General features: G+C 43.0%; 1 protein-coding gene across 1 annotated transcript in view; it reads right to left on the bottom strand.

The window, feature by feature from the left end:
• Window positions 1-17,073, bottom strand: part of Bmper (BMP binding endothelial regulator) — a 252,979-nt gene that overhangs the window by 183,833 nt on the left and 52,073 nt on the right. The window contains exons 4-6 of the mRNA XM_038322939.1: window positions 7,371-7,453; window positions 4,097-4,187; window positions 437-519 (exon numbers count right to left, since the gene is read on the bottom strand). Coding sequence (XP_038178867.1) covers window positions 437-519; window positions 4,097-4,187; window positions 7,371-7,453 — 257 coding nt within the window. The remainder of the gene's footprint in view (window positions 1-436; window positions 520-4,096; window positions 4,188-7,370; window positions 7,454-17,073) is intronic.

The raw sequence follows: 17,073 nt of genomic DNA, 5'->3' as shown, positions 1-17,073 counted from the left end.
GTTAAAGCTCCCACAGCCAGAAGCCCCTCTGCTTTATGAAACAGAAGACCCATGGTCTTCCCCAAATGAGGTGGAGAGACTTCTCTGTTTGAGGGGACAGTAGGTCTTAATGAGAAGTCAGTTTGCCCTCCAGAGTATAACTGAATAAGGTCTTCAGGCAGCAGTGGTTATATAGCTGTGGATCTATTAGAGCAAGCCCAGGGATACTGTTGAACATTCTGGAATGAATGCATGCAAATGGGTCCATCGCATAGAACCCTAGCCGGGAAGGTGAACATCACCAGAGTTGAGAAGCTTGCCTCACATGGAGTGGGTTTTCCCTGGGCTGTGCCTCGTGAGAGTCTAATGAGGAGAGTGTAGAAGATGGCTCTGCACTTAGTAAAGGCGCCAGGCAGTCAACCCTAAGGACCATCTAACAGTGCCCCGCAGTACTTACAACACAGGAGCACTTGATACATTTGCTTCCTTCCGGATGAAATTCTTCTCCTTCTTGGTACTGCACACCTTCAAACACACAGCCTGGAAAGCAGGGAATTTGCAATTAGGATAGCAGTCTTCATGCAGCTTGGCATGATCCTTCCACCTTCTACTACTGCCTCCCAGCTGTGCCCCTACCACGTACAGATCCCCTTTGATCACAATAGCATGCACAATGAAAAGGGGAAATGATACAGTTCAAGTGACTGGCACATTCACACAGGCCCAGAAACCCTGAAGCTGATAGGAAACAAATAACAGCGGAACTTGAGTCAGCCCATGGCTGGCAGATGCACCACAGTGAGTCATGCAGGGTCGTGCTGACCACAGCCCGGGTGACGAACTCAGAGAGGTCAGAAGAGGCCAAAGGAAGGCTGAGGGAGGGATGGTTGAGATGAGAAAGAGCAGATGCCTCTGTGGGAGGCCACTCAAGTACCAGGAGTTACACCCTATTCTTGGCCCAGCATGCCCTTGGTTCCCACATCACCTTCTGGTACTGCAAAAGAGAAGCTCTGGCTGCCTTTCCACAGAAGAGAAAACCACGGTAGGTGACTGAGTTGTCATATGAACTCAGTTTTGACACACGTGGTGCCTTTATAGAGGGTCACGCACAAAAGCAATAATGGGTGGGGACAAGACAGGATGTACCCTATGGTTTTCTGATCCACTCCGTATGTTAATAGGCTGCATACCTCCTGCCAAGTTTAGCTCTAAAGGTCCTCACCTGCAGGAGATGTTTCTCTTCAGAAAGATGCTCAGGGTAGTACTTACACTAAATGACGCAAGACACAGGCTAGCAAGCAGCTGGGTCACGCCAACCACAGGCCTGTCAGCAAATGGCATAACCACTTCCTTCAGGACTTTCCTCATAGTAGCCAGTGTTGGAAGCAGAACTATCTATGGGTAGGCTTTTGTGAATGACAGAGAAATTCCCAAGACAATGTCAAAAGAAATCACCAAACACTTGAAGGAACTGGCTCCCGATGAAGGGAAATGAACATGCTCTGGCTGAGATGGCTCCTGGCCCTACCTGTCTTCAAGCTAAGTGTGACTCTTCACTCAATAGAAAGATACTAAGATAAGAGATGAATGCAAAATACAAAGGCCAAGAATAGGCAAATTCAAATAATGACCCAGGGATAAGATCTTTTTTTATAGCTATACCCATAGCTAGCAATCAGATGTCTCCTTGCTGTTCTGGATGGTTTTGAAAAAATCTTGGTAGCATGCATGGCTTTGCCAGTGACTGTGTCTAAGCACCATTCATAATGACAGACGCTTAATAGTCTATTTCCAAAGGACATTCCCAGCAAAGTGTCTTCAATCCTTTCCCATGTTTACACCTCCGACTCTGTCATATAGCTTTCCACAACAATCTATATTTGACAACTTAAACAACAGAGTTTAAAATAATTCTGTTTCTATCACATCCACCATCCTTGAGCAGGACTCAGACTACAATGAAGGAGCAGACAACCAAGAATGCCCTGAAATTCATTGCAGGAGGAAACTGCCCGCATGTTTGTCATTATGGAGAATGCCAGTCTGATCAATGGCAGATGCCAGTCCTTCTGCATTACTAGGGTGAACCCCCAAGGCTTTCCCTGACTCTCCCTATCTAGACTCGGCTGAGGCTTCCCTGCAAGACAAAGGATGAGACTTTCTGGAGATCACTGCTTCTGAATCTTCCAACTTGCATCCCAAACATAGTCATTGGAATTCAGGAGAGGGATCAAAGCTGACAGCTAATTGCATCCAGAGGTCGCCATGCTTGTGCAGTTGTCAGGGGCCATGTGTGGCACTGGGGCACAATCATTTTTAAATATTTGCCCTCCAGAGCACCAGAACCTACGTAGAATACTTCTCTGGGTATTGATGGGGTAGGCAGCGTGATTTGAGGGTGAGGAAAGTGAAGGAATCTGGTTGCACCCCATCCATGGCCGTTGGTTACTAGGCCCTCATATCACTGGGTCCGATTTCTTGCTAGCACTTAACCCTGCAATGTGTACAAGAATGGGGCTCAACTTTCTTCTTCCTGGGAACTGAACCCAAAGCACAGTGACAGAAACAAGTGCTCAAATAGAAAAACTTCAACCCTGCCAACTGCATACTTATGTTTCAAAGGCAACCTAAAAACAGAACTATCACCCAATGGCAGGGTGTGATTTATATACAGTCCAAGGATCCCTTTATATTACTCCAATATAATATTGCTCCTTGAGCACTCCTGAGATTGGGAGGGGGACCCTGAATTGGTTCTGCCTTGATAAATCAACTGTCTACTCAATAGAACTATCCAATAATCTAGACAGTATTATAAAGTTTAAATCTAGATGGAAAAAATAATTGTCCTGTTATCAGTCTTGAATTTGGCTGGCTATGTATAGAAATTACTTGGGCCCAACTACCAGCCCAGCACTGCCACTGCCTTGAAGACTCAAATAAAATTTGCCAGGATGCAGCCTAGGCACTAAATTTCCACGTACGGTCTTAAGAACTGACCATTAGACTTAATAAATCTCCTGAAGGTGTATCAAAGGACATGTTACCTCTGGTCAAATCACCTAGCATATTCAGAGAGAAAGCATTCAAACAAACTCCTGATCGATACAAAGCAGACGGCTTATGGAATTGGTTCATTTCTAACCAGGCTTTCCACCTGCATAAACTGAGAAAATATCAGTTTCACAGAAACCCTGGAGGGAACTAGAGCTGAATAAAGGCCTCTCAGGGCACACGAGGAAAACTAGGAGCAAGGGAAACTGCCTGTGGGGTTTCTGTGGTACTGACACATAGAAGAAGTGAACCTGAGACCATGTCTGCAGAGCATCCCACATGGGACTTCTGCTGTCTTAGAGGAAGGTCCGAAGAGCAGCCGGGCCTTTGCATAGCACCCCACAAAGCAAAGAGTAGTAGTTGTGAGTATCGGCACTAGAGAGGAGAAGGGCTCAGAGAAAACACAAAACACCTGTCTGAGACTATTGGCCACAGGCTTAAGAGATCAGGAAAAACATCTCTCACCTCAAAATCCCCAGGCTCTCATGAGAGAGCAAGAAAAGACATGGGAGCCCTCCCACCGCCAGCAGGAAAGGGTTCCTCCGCTGTCAGCTCAGCAGAAGGGCCCTCTCCAGAAAGACAGAGGGTCCAACTTGTTAAACCACACTGAAAACTGAAACCAACAAAACTCCAAACTAAAGTCATGTGGGACACAGCTCTCAGTTTTCAGAAAACATCTGGTCACCTCATCATCGTGACACGCTCTGGCCGAGGTATTGCACTAGGAAACAGTAAAAAACATTCTGAACGCAAGCAGAGCCATCGTCTGTCCTTCCAAAGTAAGCACTACCTGTGGCCCCGAGTGGAAAGCAGGCCTCTGAGCTTGGCGATTCCGTAAGCCAAGACCTACGGCACATAGTTCCACTCATGCTGGGCACACAAGAGCCTGACGGATACTGCCACTCGAAGGAGCTTCCTCTCTGAGCTCATTCCGTGCGCAGATGTAAAGTGAAGCTCAGTGTGGGGAGGGAAGGGAAATAATGCATTGTTGACAGGACACAGCAACTTCAACAGTGCTGTGCTGCACCACAGAACCCATAGGCTTCCCTTTCTTGAACATTACCTGGACAGGTAGGGCAGCAGGCTCCCGGATGCTCTGAGGGATTTTTACAATAAGCAGCACAGCGCACCTCAGACTCTGTGACAACACCCTCCTGGAAAAGAGAATGTCACAAGTCAGCCCAGGATTACCACTTGAGTTACTCCTTTGGGGAAGAAGTGGGATGAATCCAAGGCCCCAAAACGCAGAATTAACTGTTGGACCTCAAAGATGGTGTTAAAAACGAGGCAAGACCCAGCTCACTGGAAGGATGCTCTGGGCCTCGCTAGGCATGTCCTATCTCCTGTTATTGGCCACATCCTTGTACTTGGGCTTCGGTTCTGCGCTTTCTTCCTGTAAATCTGTGTAAGATGACCTCCCTGCTAGCAGTGGGCCTCTGGCATCCTGGTTGGGCATTCATAATTGTTTAAGTCGTCCATAATGATTGCCTTTTCTAACACTGTTAATATGCTGCCAGCCATTAGCTGCAGACACAAAAAAGGATCAGAACACCTAGACCTGTATCCAGAAAAAGCACAGGTCCAGAAAGAATCCTTACCACTGTCTAGAAAAACAGTTGCCAGCTCTACAATCTTACAAGTACAATCTTCAGCACGGGCTGAAGGTAGCTGTCACAATCTTACAACAAAGCCATTTTCTTCAATGTGTTTGCCTCCTAGCATCCAACTTAACAAGGGAAATATACTAAATGTCACATGTCATGCTAGGCTCAAGGGTGATGCTCCTAGGAGAATTTATTACATCATTTATCATATTTGGGTGGAGGGATCCCCAAATAGCAGTAACAGACATTTTTAAAATGTATTCTTTAGCACTATAACTGCAGCAATGCTATGGACAACAGTCAGTTTTCCTTCAGTAGCTGCCACCTAAATGGAGACCTCAGGGTAATTCCCAGCATATGTGACCTCCAGATTCTTCTCTTCTAGTTAGAAATTAAAAGTGAGCAAAAATGTAAGATTTTCATCATTAGAACTCCTTTGGCACAGAATATAAGAAATACGTCGAATTCTACGCAAATGGAAACAGACAAGATCATTAGACTTGTTGTCTCCTGTCCAGTACCTAGTTGTACCTACAGCATGCTGGCATCTGCTAGAAGCATTATAATGAGTCTCTCTTTCTCTGCTCACCACCTCCCAAATAGCTCTGTCCTTTTTTTTTTTTTTTTTTCAGAGATGTGGAGAACACACTGAATCCTCTGTTACGATTCTGTGCCCTGGAGAGAGACTAGAATTTTGCTTACTTCATAGCAACAGGACATGCCTAGCAAGTGCCGGAAAGGCCCTTGCCTGCATCCTTCTATGAGGTCTCCTTCCCTCAGGAAGGGAGGGGGAGGCAGGAGCAGGAAGATACCTGCTGCAAGTGCATGCTGGAGGTCTGCTTTCCTGCCTGTTGAATGAAAGGACATCATGGGGCCTCCACAAAGAGAAAGCATAGAAGGTGAGATTCATCTTTGGAGGGGAACAGCCCCTGCCAAATCTTCTGCAGCGTTCCACACTGGGGCATTTTTTTTCATTTCCAATAATGATGGGATACCTCACCCATCCTCTCTGGGCTCCACCCAAAGGCAGAAGGATAGACAGTAGAGGGCACTCTTCATGAAAGGAAATGCCCCAGAGGCTCCCGTTTAATTTAATCTTCAGTCATTCAAGACAGCAGCATTGGCTCTCATCTAAGCAACCTGAGGATCTAAAGACCTCAGGACTGAGGTGCACAGTGTCGGTCCGGACTCCTCACCAGGCATGATTAGCTTGTTTAACGAACATTGTAACCAAGACTTCCAGAACATCCCCAGCAGAGACAGGAATGTTCATTGAAGAAGGGGCAGGGTGGAGCTGAAGATGTTGACAAGAATGTGGACTTTGTTCTTGTGTCTCTGTGACCTGAGTCTGACTACGTTTACCGCCAAAAGTATACTTAGCGTTTATTGATTCAACTTATATCTTTTTACCTACTGTTTATTTCACATATAGCTTACTACACAAACAAGCCAAAAATAAACAAATAAGTCTAATGATGAAGACTGCCTATGGTACACTAAAATCTACAGTTTAATAAAGCCATGCATGGCTTTATAGAATTTAGATTTTAGAAGCAAACTGTCAAGATCCCTGAGATAATATCCGAGCCAAACATCCAGTATTATGCTCGCCTTTCAGTCCCTCCTCTGACTACAAACACATATACCTCGAGGGGAAATGGCATTTGGAATAAAATAACTTAAAAATATCTTCTCCATAAAAATAACCTTGTAGTTACTTAAAATTAGATGAACATTACTTTTTAGCAGAAGAAACATAAATTAATTAAGGAAAAGTGAGGAAGAACTCCAAAGAGTGAGAGGGGCTTCAAGAAAAAAATATTCCACAATTGTTCTATTTTTTAATTTAATCTCTCTCTCTCTCTCTCTCTCTCTCTCTCTCTCTCTCTCTCTCTCTCTCTCTCTCTCTCTCTCTCTCTCTATCTCTCTCTCTCTCTCTCTGTGTGTGTGTGTGTGTGTGTGTGTGTGGTGTGCATACATGCTCTGTGCAAATGTGGAGGCCAGAGGTCAGCTTTGGAGTTGTTCTCTCCTGTCTTACTGTGAGTTCTGAGGATTGGACTCAGGTCATGAGACTGGCACAGAAAGCACAAACCCCATCTCCCTCTGAGCTACACTACCAGCCCAGTATTGTTAATTTTGATACAGTATGTCTATACAATCAGGAAAGGAGTTCAAGAATTTTGCCTCTTCGTTGCCCTTTGGCTCATCTGACCGGGTCTAATGAGAGAGCCACATGGAGCAACTGCTCACCCGGGAATTAAACATCTTTGTTTAATTTTTCAACAACGGTGGACTCCATACCTGCTTTCCCCATGGTTCTTAAACTGGTCAGGCTGAATTCACTAAGCTATGGTGCATATATTACTTCACTTGAACTCCATTTACAGTGTGGCTCCAGCTCAAAATCTTTTTGATCAAAGAAGGACAATGTATCTCATATAAAAGTGCCTCTTTTCTGCTAACAGGAGTCCATGGTCTGCTTAAAGATAACTTCACAGGAAGACACAAGCATCTTCCTGGAGCTTTCCAGCCTCGGTGTAACAGTGGTGGACAGTCCTGCTGTGTGTTTCTAGAGACAAGTGGTATTCAGTACCACCCTGCACCTGTCCCATGCTGGACGACAACAAACAACAGACAGACAGAGTCGTCCCTTCTCTCTCTGCTCATTTGGGGGATCTGCTCAGTATTGTCTGAGCGTGGTAGCTGAGGAGAAGGAGAGAAGCTGGGTTTTACCTGGCACTGCCGCAGGATGCATGGTTCACCCGGGCTTTGCCATCTGAAAGAGCTGTTGTACGTTCTTCCTTCATGGGTACAACCTAGACAGGAAGAGAAGAGGCCGGGGTGAGTGTACTTCCTCTCTCTCTGGAACAGAATTGTGTATGTCGTGTAAGCCAAGGCTAGCTCCTTGGCAATGTTTCCTTTCCTACAACACACATATATCTACTTGGCACACAATCACATTAAATCTTTTACTACTGAATGCATTAACCTCCTAGACTATATTTTCAGATAGAAAACCATATACAACTCTCTTGGTAAAATATATAAAATTATTGTTTTATTTCTGTTTAATCAAATATGAGAACACCATATCTAAAAATACCACAGTGAAAGGGGATGTTGCGTGAAAGTTTGAGAATTCAAAATTACTGAAGTTAAGAAAGAAGTATAAAACATAGTGGGAAATATAAATGAAAATATAGAGACTGCTTACAAAGTTCTAGTAATTTTGACCATCCTTACAGCAAACCTTCAAGGCGTCATTCCCACCTCAAAGAGCTATGCCTTCCTAGTCCAGTTTTGTTTTACTCTTAGTAATAAATTTAAACAAATCTTAAATTACTAATGCATGGGTTATTACATGCTGAGTTAATAGGAAAAACAAAATTCATACTAATTCATTGGCAAAAACAGAAGTTAGAGGCTAGAGATCCTCAGAAAGAGAACAAGCAGTTTGGCTTCAGTCCCTGGGACAAAAGCCAAAGAAGTAACCGAAGAACATAATTCATTCAATGTGGACTCAAGTTTACCTACCAATAGCATCTTCTGTGCTTGGCCTGTACGCTGTCAAGATGCACCTGGATGCATCTACTGTCACTGTCTCCCCAGAAGCCCACCAAACATGAGGATTCACCAAAATATTTAAAATGGAGAACATGCGACGCGATGGGATTGTTACAAAAGAAAAGGGCGGCCCCTCTGCCACAGCGGAGAACTTCCCCTTACCTGCTCAAGCTCAGCTCTATCAGTCCATCTTATTCAAAAACAGAAAGGACTCGCTTCTTCCAGGAGTTTTTTCAAACAGCACCATGGCGAAGTGTTCTTAATTCATAATAACAGAATAAGAACGGGCTTATGGAACTCCCAGCAGATGTTTTCATAAACTCGGAATCCTGATCTGAATTTCCAAGCATTACGACTGCCTGAGAGAGCTTAGTAACTCTCTGCTCTGTGCCTATACATCAGATGGCTGAAGTGCGCCACTGATTGGAAACATATCTGGGAAACGCTTTCACTATATATTTTTTAATTTCCTTTGCTTGAAGTGTTACAGAGATAAAGTGTTCAACCACAAAAACCTTTAGCACACTGCAAATACTTATGCCAAACCAAGGATGAATACAGTACATTTTCAACAATGAAAAGCAATATAGAACGATCCAGGCTAGCATAAATCTCGCTGAGCAAATGCACTTATGAGCGACATGCCATGTGCCTGTCTGATCTACTAACACGGGCTTGTTTGGATAATAAATAACTTGTTCCAAGTAATGGAAGCAGGGAAATCAGAGAACCAAATCCCATTCATACTAAATCCAAGCAAATACAAAACTCCTGCCAAGTGGGCCAGTACAGTGGGGTTTCTGGGTGTGTTACATATTTTCATCATCTGGATTAAAAACTGTAAAGACAGGATAAATTTTTTTAAATATTTTGCTACTAATAGGGCAAGCAGTGATCTTGCCATTCTACGTGGTGGGAGGAAACTTAGTAGAAAGGTCACAGAGGCTTGGGAGGAAGTGCAGGCCAGGCGACTCCCTAGCAATGCCAGGCCATGTGCAGAGAGCTCCCAGGAGGAGCATAAGGCTTACCGAGTAAATCTGCTCTGAACAGGACGGAGGCAGCAGAACAAGCTGTCCACCGTGCAGAGAACACAACAGTGTCTTTGGCTTCAGACAACTCTGTGGGGAGCCTGGCTTCTCCACTGTTTTTGAACATGCAAAGAAAAACTGGGCAATAACATTAGAAAATCAGACCAAGGTCAGATTGTGAGGGTCATTGTTTCACTTCTCCGTTAACAAGTCAGACTATGCTGCCCAGGTCCACACGCGAAATGTCTCTGCATGATGGATCAAGCTGGATGATTGAGTAGGCTCAGAACACCTGTAAAACTCTCTGCAGCAAATACAGCTCATACCTTTTGCTTCTTCACCAACTCTGACTAGCATCAGCCAGCTACGGAGTCTTTGGCTCACTGGCATTAGACCATCACAGGCAAGAGGTTCTTGGGAATATGATTATTAAAGACAATGTGTTCTTACTGCACTTGGGGGTCCAGTTCTAAGATGAACATATTTTCTTAGAACAAAACACCAATGAGCTATGTGGAAACCCCAAGAGAACCTCAATATTATCCAGAGATAATTGATCTCCTCTTGGGAAAATTCTTTAACAAATTCTGTCTGCCCTAAAGTTTGTGCTGGTGAAAGAGTAGTCAGGTATTCTCTTGCCTTCCACCCAATCTAAAGCCTCATGAGCCAAACCACATTGCCTCTTATTGGACAGAATAGAAAGGCAGAGAAAAAGCCCTGTCCCATTCCCACGAAGGCCTCCTCTGCTACCTCTGGTGAAAGAAAGAACACTTTGTTTTGTTTTGTCTCCAATTCAGACAGATACTTTTATAAAATACAATAAAAATGACTTATTAGAAAAATTACATTTTAAAGATTGCACAATATCTGAGGTTTTTTTTAAAAAAAAATTACTACATGTAAAAGGCATGGACTCCCTGTTGAATTACAGTCAACATTTCCAATTGTTGACTACGCTTATGGGGCTGTAGAGCAGCATGGCTGTCTGTGGACCACAGGGTCCTGCAGGGCACATTCTGAGTATTAGTGGAGAATATGTCACGAGTGTAGGGAACAAACAGAAGAAACAATAAAATTTGCTGAAGTTCTGATATCTAGAACTAGAGGCAAACTCACAGATAACACAGTTTATCCCCTTCATCTCTCAAATTAGAGAATTCATACTGAAAATCTAAAGTCACACTCCGAAATAGAGGGAGTTACATGTGAAACAAGCTAGAATCCAGATTCCAGGTGAAATCCATGTTTTCCACAGCCAGGTCTAAACTTTTTATAATATTCTGCACTGAGAAATTAATTGCTCAGAAAAGGAAAAAGTAAATGCCCTTCTCATAGAATTAAGTGTAATTGATATAGTCAGTAAATGAAATAGAGAAGCCCATAGAAGAATGTGGGGGTGAGGGGGAAACACTCAGAAATCAATAAAGCAGCTTTTCTTCCTTCAAATACACTTGTAAGAATTTTCTAGAGGAAAATGTGTAAGTGCCCATTAGTTTTCTGCAGACAATGAGCAAGTTTTGAGATACCACAAGCTTTTGAATAAGAACATCGGGACTGCAGCAGCACAAAGGATGTTTTTTTTTTTTTTTTTTGATCACATACATTTAAACCTCTGCCTTCACCAGCCCTGCCCAGCGCAAGTCCAGCACCATTAGGAGAGACACTGCTAACTGTCACAACCGGGAATGGGAAGAGCTACAGATGTCTTATGGACAAAGACCTACCTCAGAGACAGCCTAATGATGGGGGACTTCAGCCAATCGTGTGCTGTATAAGGTGTTTCCCCCCCCGGGGGGGGGGCAAATAGCCTATAAAACCAGCGATGTGCGCTTATTTTCTCTCTTTGGTTCCTTGGGCTCCTGGTGTTCGCCAGATCTTTGGTGGTGTAAGTTTTCCCTTTTTCCTCAATTATTAAAAACTAAATCTTTTGTATTGAGCTGGTCTGGTTATTTATCAATTGACCACGCCCCTACAGCCTAACACTCACAGGACACAACACAGAATTAACCATGCCAAAGGTCAAATATTCAAAGACTGGAAACCTCAGTTTAAACCACGATGAAGAAATCCTATGTCCTTTATGTCTAAAATAATATAAAATGAGACGAATTCATCAGTTCTCAACCTGTGGGTCATAACCCCCAAAGACCATTAGGAAAGACGGATATTTACAATATGATTCACAATAGTAACAAAATTACAGTTATGAAGCAGCAACAACAATAACTTTGTGGCTGGGGGTCACCACAGCATGAGGAACTCTATGAAAGGGTACGGGCATTAGGAAGATGAGAACCACGGGCCTAACTGGTCACTTTCCTTTGGCGTGTGTTCAAGCTCCTTTTAATATTCATTGTTTTCAGTGTGAGGAAACCTTCACAGAACTTCCTTCCTCACACAGACTCTCGTAAGGAAACTCTGCCTGGTCATCCAGACAACTCGGAACACACATGGCAATGGAAACAGGAAGAACATAAATTAATTAAATCCACAGTTAAGCAGTAAAACTCACTTTTCATATTAGTCGCGACCTTTTTCAGTGGCCAAATGTTCCAAGGGAGAGAGCACACCACATTTCCAACATTGTTATTAAAACAACTGCTAAAACTCACCAAGACTGTAAAAAATGGCACTGGCCCTGTAAGGAGCCCCAGGAGCTATGGCTGCTTTCTCCATCTCTGTCTGAAATCCTCTCACCGCTCAGGCTAACTAGGAGCAGGGAGTCAGGTTTTACCATTGCTGTTAAAGTATCCCCTGGCACCTTAAGCACTTCCCTGTTTGCAGTCTCTCTCATGCATAGAAGCCCACAGAGATTCCCAGGGTCCGGTTCATAATGAACTCGCCTGCTCCTGGATGCGGGTCCTGGCACCTCAGCCAAGGCTGCCCAGCTTCCACTCACTCTTGCCTTGCAGACATCCCTGTATGATGTGGACTGTGCTTCCCATCTCCAAAGCTCGCTGTCACCTTTACAGTCTCCTCTCTGGCCTCTGCTCAGGTGCTGGGTCCCCTGACTTATCTGACATGCTCTCTAACGGAATCTCCTGATTGTCCTAAAGCCCTTTTGAAGCTGTCTTCAGCAATTGTCAGTGTTCAAACTTTCAGGTTCAAACATTGACACTTGATGGAGCATACTCAGTCTGGCTGAGGTAGAGGTGACTGTACTCCATGAATTCCTGCAAATGTGGCCCGAAGAGCTCATTCTCTGATGTCCGCGAGCCCCTCTCTTCCTAGGAAACCCACACCTCATTCACTTCTTTGCCTGTTCCAAAGGACACACCGGCAATTCAAGGGTCAAGCCCACTGCATCTAGGGAGCCACTCTTGAAACTCACCAGTGTAAAGTGGACTTCTGTGCTCTCTCTACACGCAGAACGTGTAATCCCAGGTCTTCTGCTCCACTCTCTATGTCTATGCAACTGTGAAACAGCAAGCACCTATGTACGGCTATTCCTACAAACCACAGAAGTAAGCTGTAGCAAAGGGGTCTATCTCCTGAGGCGCTCGGCATATGGGCCCAATTAAATTTACCTCTAGAAAAGCAAAGTTTTCCCAGATTAATTCAGATGACTTAATTTTTAATAATATGCCCTTTCTTCCCCAAATCTACTTTTGTCCCATGAGCTATTGGTTTACTCTTAGGTTGTTTCATTATTGTTGTTGTTGATTTGTTTACTTGATTTTGTTTGTTACGTCTTTTATCATATTTATTTAAATTAACCCAGATTTGGGGGTCTCTGAAGTCACTTCTTACTAGGTGGCAGAAGGAAAGGGTGTAGACAGACCTGCCATTCTTTCCTGTTCCTGGCCTCCAACAGGGCACCCCCACCCTTGGCCTTGGTCAATAAGCCCCAAATTACCCCAGTCCAATACAATTTTTTTTTAATGAGCCCCTTTTCAGAACTTCTCCAGCAACATCTGGAAGTACAGTCAGAGGGATAAGCATAAAGTCTAACTGGCCATTCAAGGGCTTAAATCGTGTCCTTAAGAGTTCATTTGACGCAAGTTTTATTACTCCTCAAGGCCGTACCTGCAGGAATCCTGCAGGCCATTTTGCTTATTTTTGTGGCTAATGGGAATTTTATGGCCAAACCATTTCCTTCATCCCAAGAGAAGAAGTCAAACTCACAAACTGAGTTTCTAAAGAATGCTGTGTGCCCCTCAACATAACATTGTTCTCGTAGCTTTCTGTTTTGTATCCCAATCAGGAATTCAATATATAATCTAAATTAAATAAAAGACAATAGGATAAAAATGGTGGGAAGCTATTTGACTTAATTTTCGATGGTTGTATGAACAAACTCTCAAACACAGACATATCAGATGAGTCTGGAATAAGTCAGTTCCAAATTCACACCCTTCACTCCCACATCACCTGCGCATATTTCTGGCCTGTGCGATTATTAAAGACTAAGAAGTGATGAAATTTGGCTGACAGTCTCATGACTTCATAGTATTATAGCAACACAATATCAGACCTTGATATTCTATGACCCACAATCCAATTGGCTTCTACTCGATAAAAGATATTTTTAAGCTCTCAGTATAATTATAACAGGAAAGGAGATGTGTGATGCATTAAAGGGAAGTAAACACTTGTGAGATTTTTCTCATACAACGTGCCCATGCGTTTGACGGGTTCTGACCATAAACGTGTCTATCTGTGGCACGGCGTGTGTCTCTGTGCGCAGTGGCATCGTAGCAAGCTTCCCAGCACCAGCACCTCACTGTCAAGCATTGGTAGGAGGGGAAGAAATTGCAGCTAAGCTGAGTAAAGAGAGAAACACAGTTGTCCTGAAGAGTCTGTCCTTGAGTCCTGGCTTTCCGACACAGGCAGGAAAGTGTCTAGCGGCCATTTCCAAGGATGAGGTTTCTTTGTTTGTGTGTTTGTGTGTTTGTTTATTTAAATGTTATATGAAAAACTCCCCCAGGAAAAAAAATAAAAACTGAAAATGAATCCCTTTATGTAATTATGATAGGTGTGGTTTGCTTCAAGTCTTTGTCTGGGAATAAACTTTTAGCTCATAGAAAACACCACCGAACAGATATTTTTAGTTCCCTTTTAACCGTGAGGGAAGAAAGCTGAGGAAAGTGAAAGAGTTCATGCTAGTCACACAGTCCTTCTCTATGCCCCACCCTGACCCCAGAATCCATGATTTAATTGAGCAGCAGGGCGTGCCGGAGCTCAGCAGGTGGTGCCTGACAACCTTGGGGAAGATGGCACACAATGCCTCTCAATTACACCCCATGAGATGATCTACTGGTAACTGAAGGCTAGCACTGTAAGACAAAATGCAGACTTTGTGGCTGATATGGTGAGAGCTGACTTTTGTAGATTTGTGCTTAAACTCTGTCCTAAATACCTTTATGTTTGGCCACCAATCATGCTAAACTATGGGTCTTTTGACATCAGGAAATAACAAATACTAAGAGCTCAGAGGACCAAATTCAAACACATGTGGTTTGATTCATGTGCTTTTCAGAAGGATAAGTATTTCACAATTGGGGGTGCAGGATATCAGCCCACAAGAATAAATTGTGTTTGAAGACAGAAAAATAGCAGAAATCTCTCAGGATGAATTGCAGTGAATGCAGACAAAAAGATGGGAACAGAAATCCTTAGTTTCCCAGATTAATTCCAAAGAAATCAATGTGTACCACTTCTTTACCGATGAGCATGAAGAAGACTCACACATACACACACACACACACACACACACACACACACACACATGCATTCATGCACACACAAACGCGCACACACACATCAAATAGCATGTATGTGACTCATGTGCTTCCATGCTTGAATTTTACATGATGTCCTTTTATGGTTCACTAAACAGGCCATTTAGGGTTAATTGAGAAAAAATTGTCCACGACTCCATGTAGTGTTTTATACTTTATTTGTAACTAATTAGTAGATTAACCAAAAAGTGTAAACACACAAGGAGGTGTAAACACCTTGTATAACTACAGTAAAATGTCAAAACCACTGACATGAGTATTGTCCACATTGCTGATTCACATTTCACCAGTTTTTACAGGGTGTGTGTGTGTGTGTGTGTGTGTGTGTGTGTGTGTGTGTGTTTATCATGTGTAGACTCTTTGGACCAATCGACTTACGGAACTGTACTAGCACTGTCTGGATCCCTCGGGTTGCTAATACAGCCACAATTCTTCGTCCTCTTGCTGCATCCCTTGACAACCACAAATCATCTCTTCATGGCTATAACCTTGTTATTGGGAGTATTCTATGAAATGGATCACAGTGTGTGTAGGGGGGGTGTAGAATGAAGTCTATGAGACTGGATGTTCTCTTAGAGAATTTCTCTTAGCTCCATACAAGTTGTTGTGCTGAGAGCTTGTGTGTTTTCATAGCTGAGCAGTAGTCCCTAGCATAGACACACCACGGAATGCATGAACATTCACTCACCCACTGAAGGACATCTGAGTTGCTGTATTCAGCTGTTAGCTGGCTCAGTTGCTCTTGTTTTTCTTTTTTGCGCATAACAAATAAGGCTACTGCGCACATTTGTGCTCAGGGCTTTGCGTGAGCACAGGCTTTCATTTTCAAGAGATAAATGCCCAAGAATGTACTAACCACCAAGTGGCGAGTGTGTACTCCGTTTTATGAGGAGCAGTGATATTGACATCCGGTGACTGAACCACTTGACATATGTTTCGGTAATAATATGAGATCTTCTGCTTCTTAACCATCCCTTGGTGTTTACACTTTCAGTCCATTTTTGTGAGTAGCAATGCCTTGTTGTGATTTCAATATTCATTTTCCTGGTAGCTAATAATGCTGACCATCTTCCCACGTGATGCAATGGCATCTTCACGTGCTCTCTGCTGAACTGTCTCATGGCTTTCAGCTATTTTTTAATTGTGATTTTTGTTTGTTTTGCTCAAAAATTACCCCACAGAGTTGATGTGCATTCCATTGATGAGACCATGCCTCCTGGTTTCCTTTAGGGACAGTGCTTTTGATGTCAAGTCTCAAAACTTTTTGTACAGCTCTAGGTCCCAAATATTTTCTTCTACATGCTTTTTCTATCCATTTTTCCTTCATAAAATTTTACTGGTGGAATTTTCCCATGGTTTAGCATGGTAGTTAGACTGTAATAAACATGGCTTTAATATTAAAATTTTCCTTACTTTCCAAAGGCACCAAAATTCATTGCAGTAAATAAAAATATATATGCTTAGTACTTTGCAAAATCCTGGTTTGGGCTGCTTTTCACATTTCACATGAAAGCCTGTGATAAATTTTGGTTTGATTTTTTTGCATAATTTATAAGGTTCTGGTCCAGTATACTATACTCGTCTATTGGTTTAACTTATTCCCTGCGGCTACCAAATTGCTCCAGCTACAAGCGTTTTAAGAAAAAACTAGCTCTCTTCCACTGACTTGCTTTGTTTAAACACAGTTGGGTATTTTTATGTGAGTCTGACTCTGGATCCTGTCTTGTGTCTCGTTGATCTGTGTTGTCTGATCCTTACATAACTTTGTGCTGTATTTCTGCAGCTACATTAGAAGTAGACCAATTCCTCCCACTTATTTCTTGCTTTTAAGAATTATTTCTTCTAGTCTACATCTTGGCATTTTCATGTAAATTTTTGAAAAATTCTCATCATATAACATGTATCTATTGGAACCACCCTTTTAAATACCACCTTAGAAGCTATTACAAGGAAGCGCTAGGCTTAATCCACACATCACTCCAAAGTCCCCTGTAGTGGATTAAGCTCATTTATGTTTGCCCAGCATCTCTCAATATCAGGAAGGATTTGTAGGAAGCAAAGGATTTAGAGTACCCTTGGAGACTTGTAAAAACGCAGATTTCT

The sequence above is a fragment of the Arvicola amphibius genome, chromosome 3, assembly GCF_903992535.2.
Source record: "Arvicola amphibius chromosome 3, mArvAmp1.2, whole genome shotgun sequence".
Classification (NCBI taxonomy): Eukaryota; Metazoa; Chordata; class Mammalia; order Rodentia; family Cricetidae; genus Arvicola; species Arvicola amphibius.
This window is presented reverse-complemented; position numbering and strand designations above follow the sequence as displayed.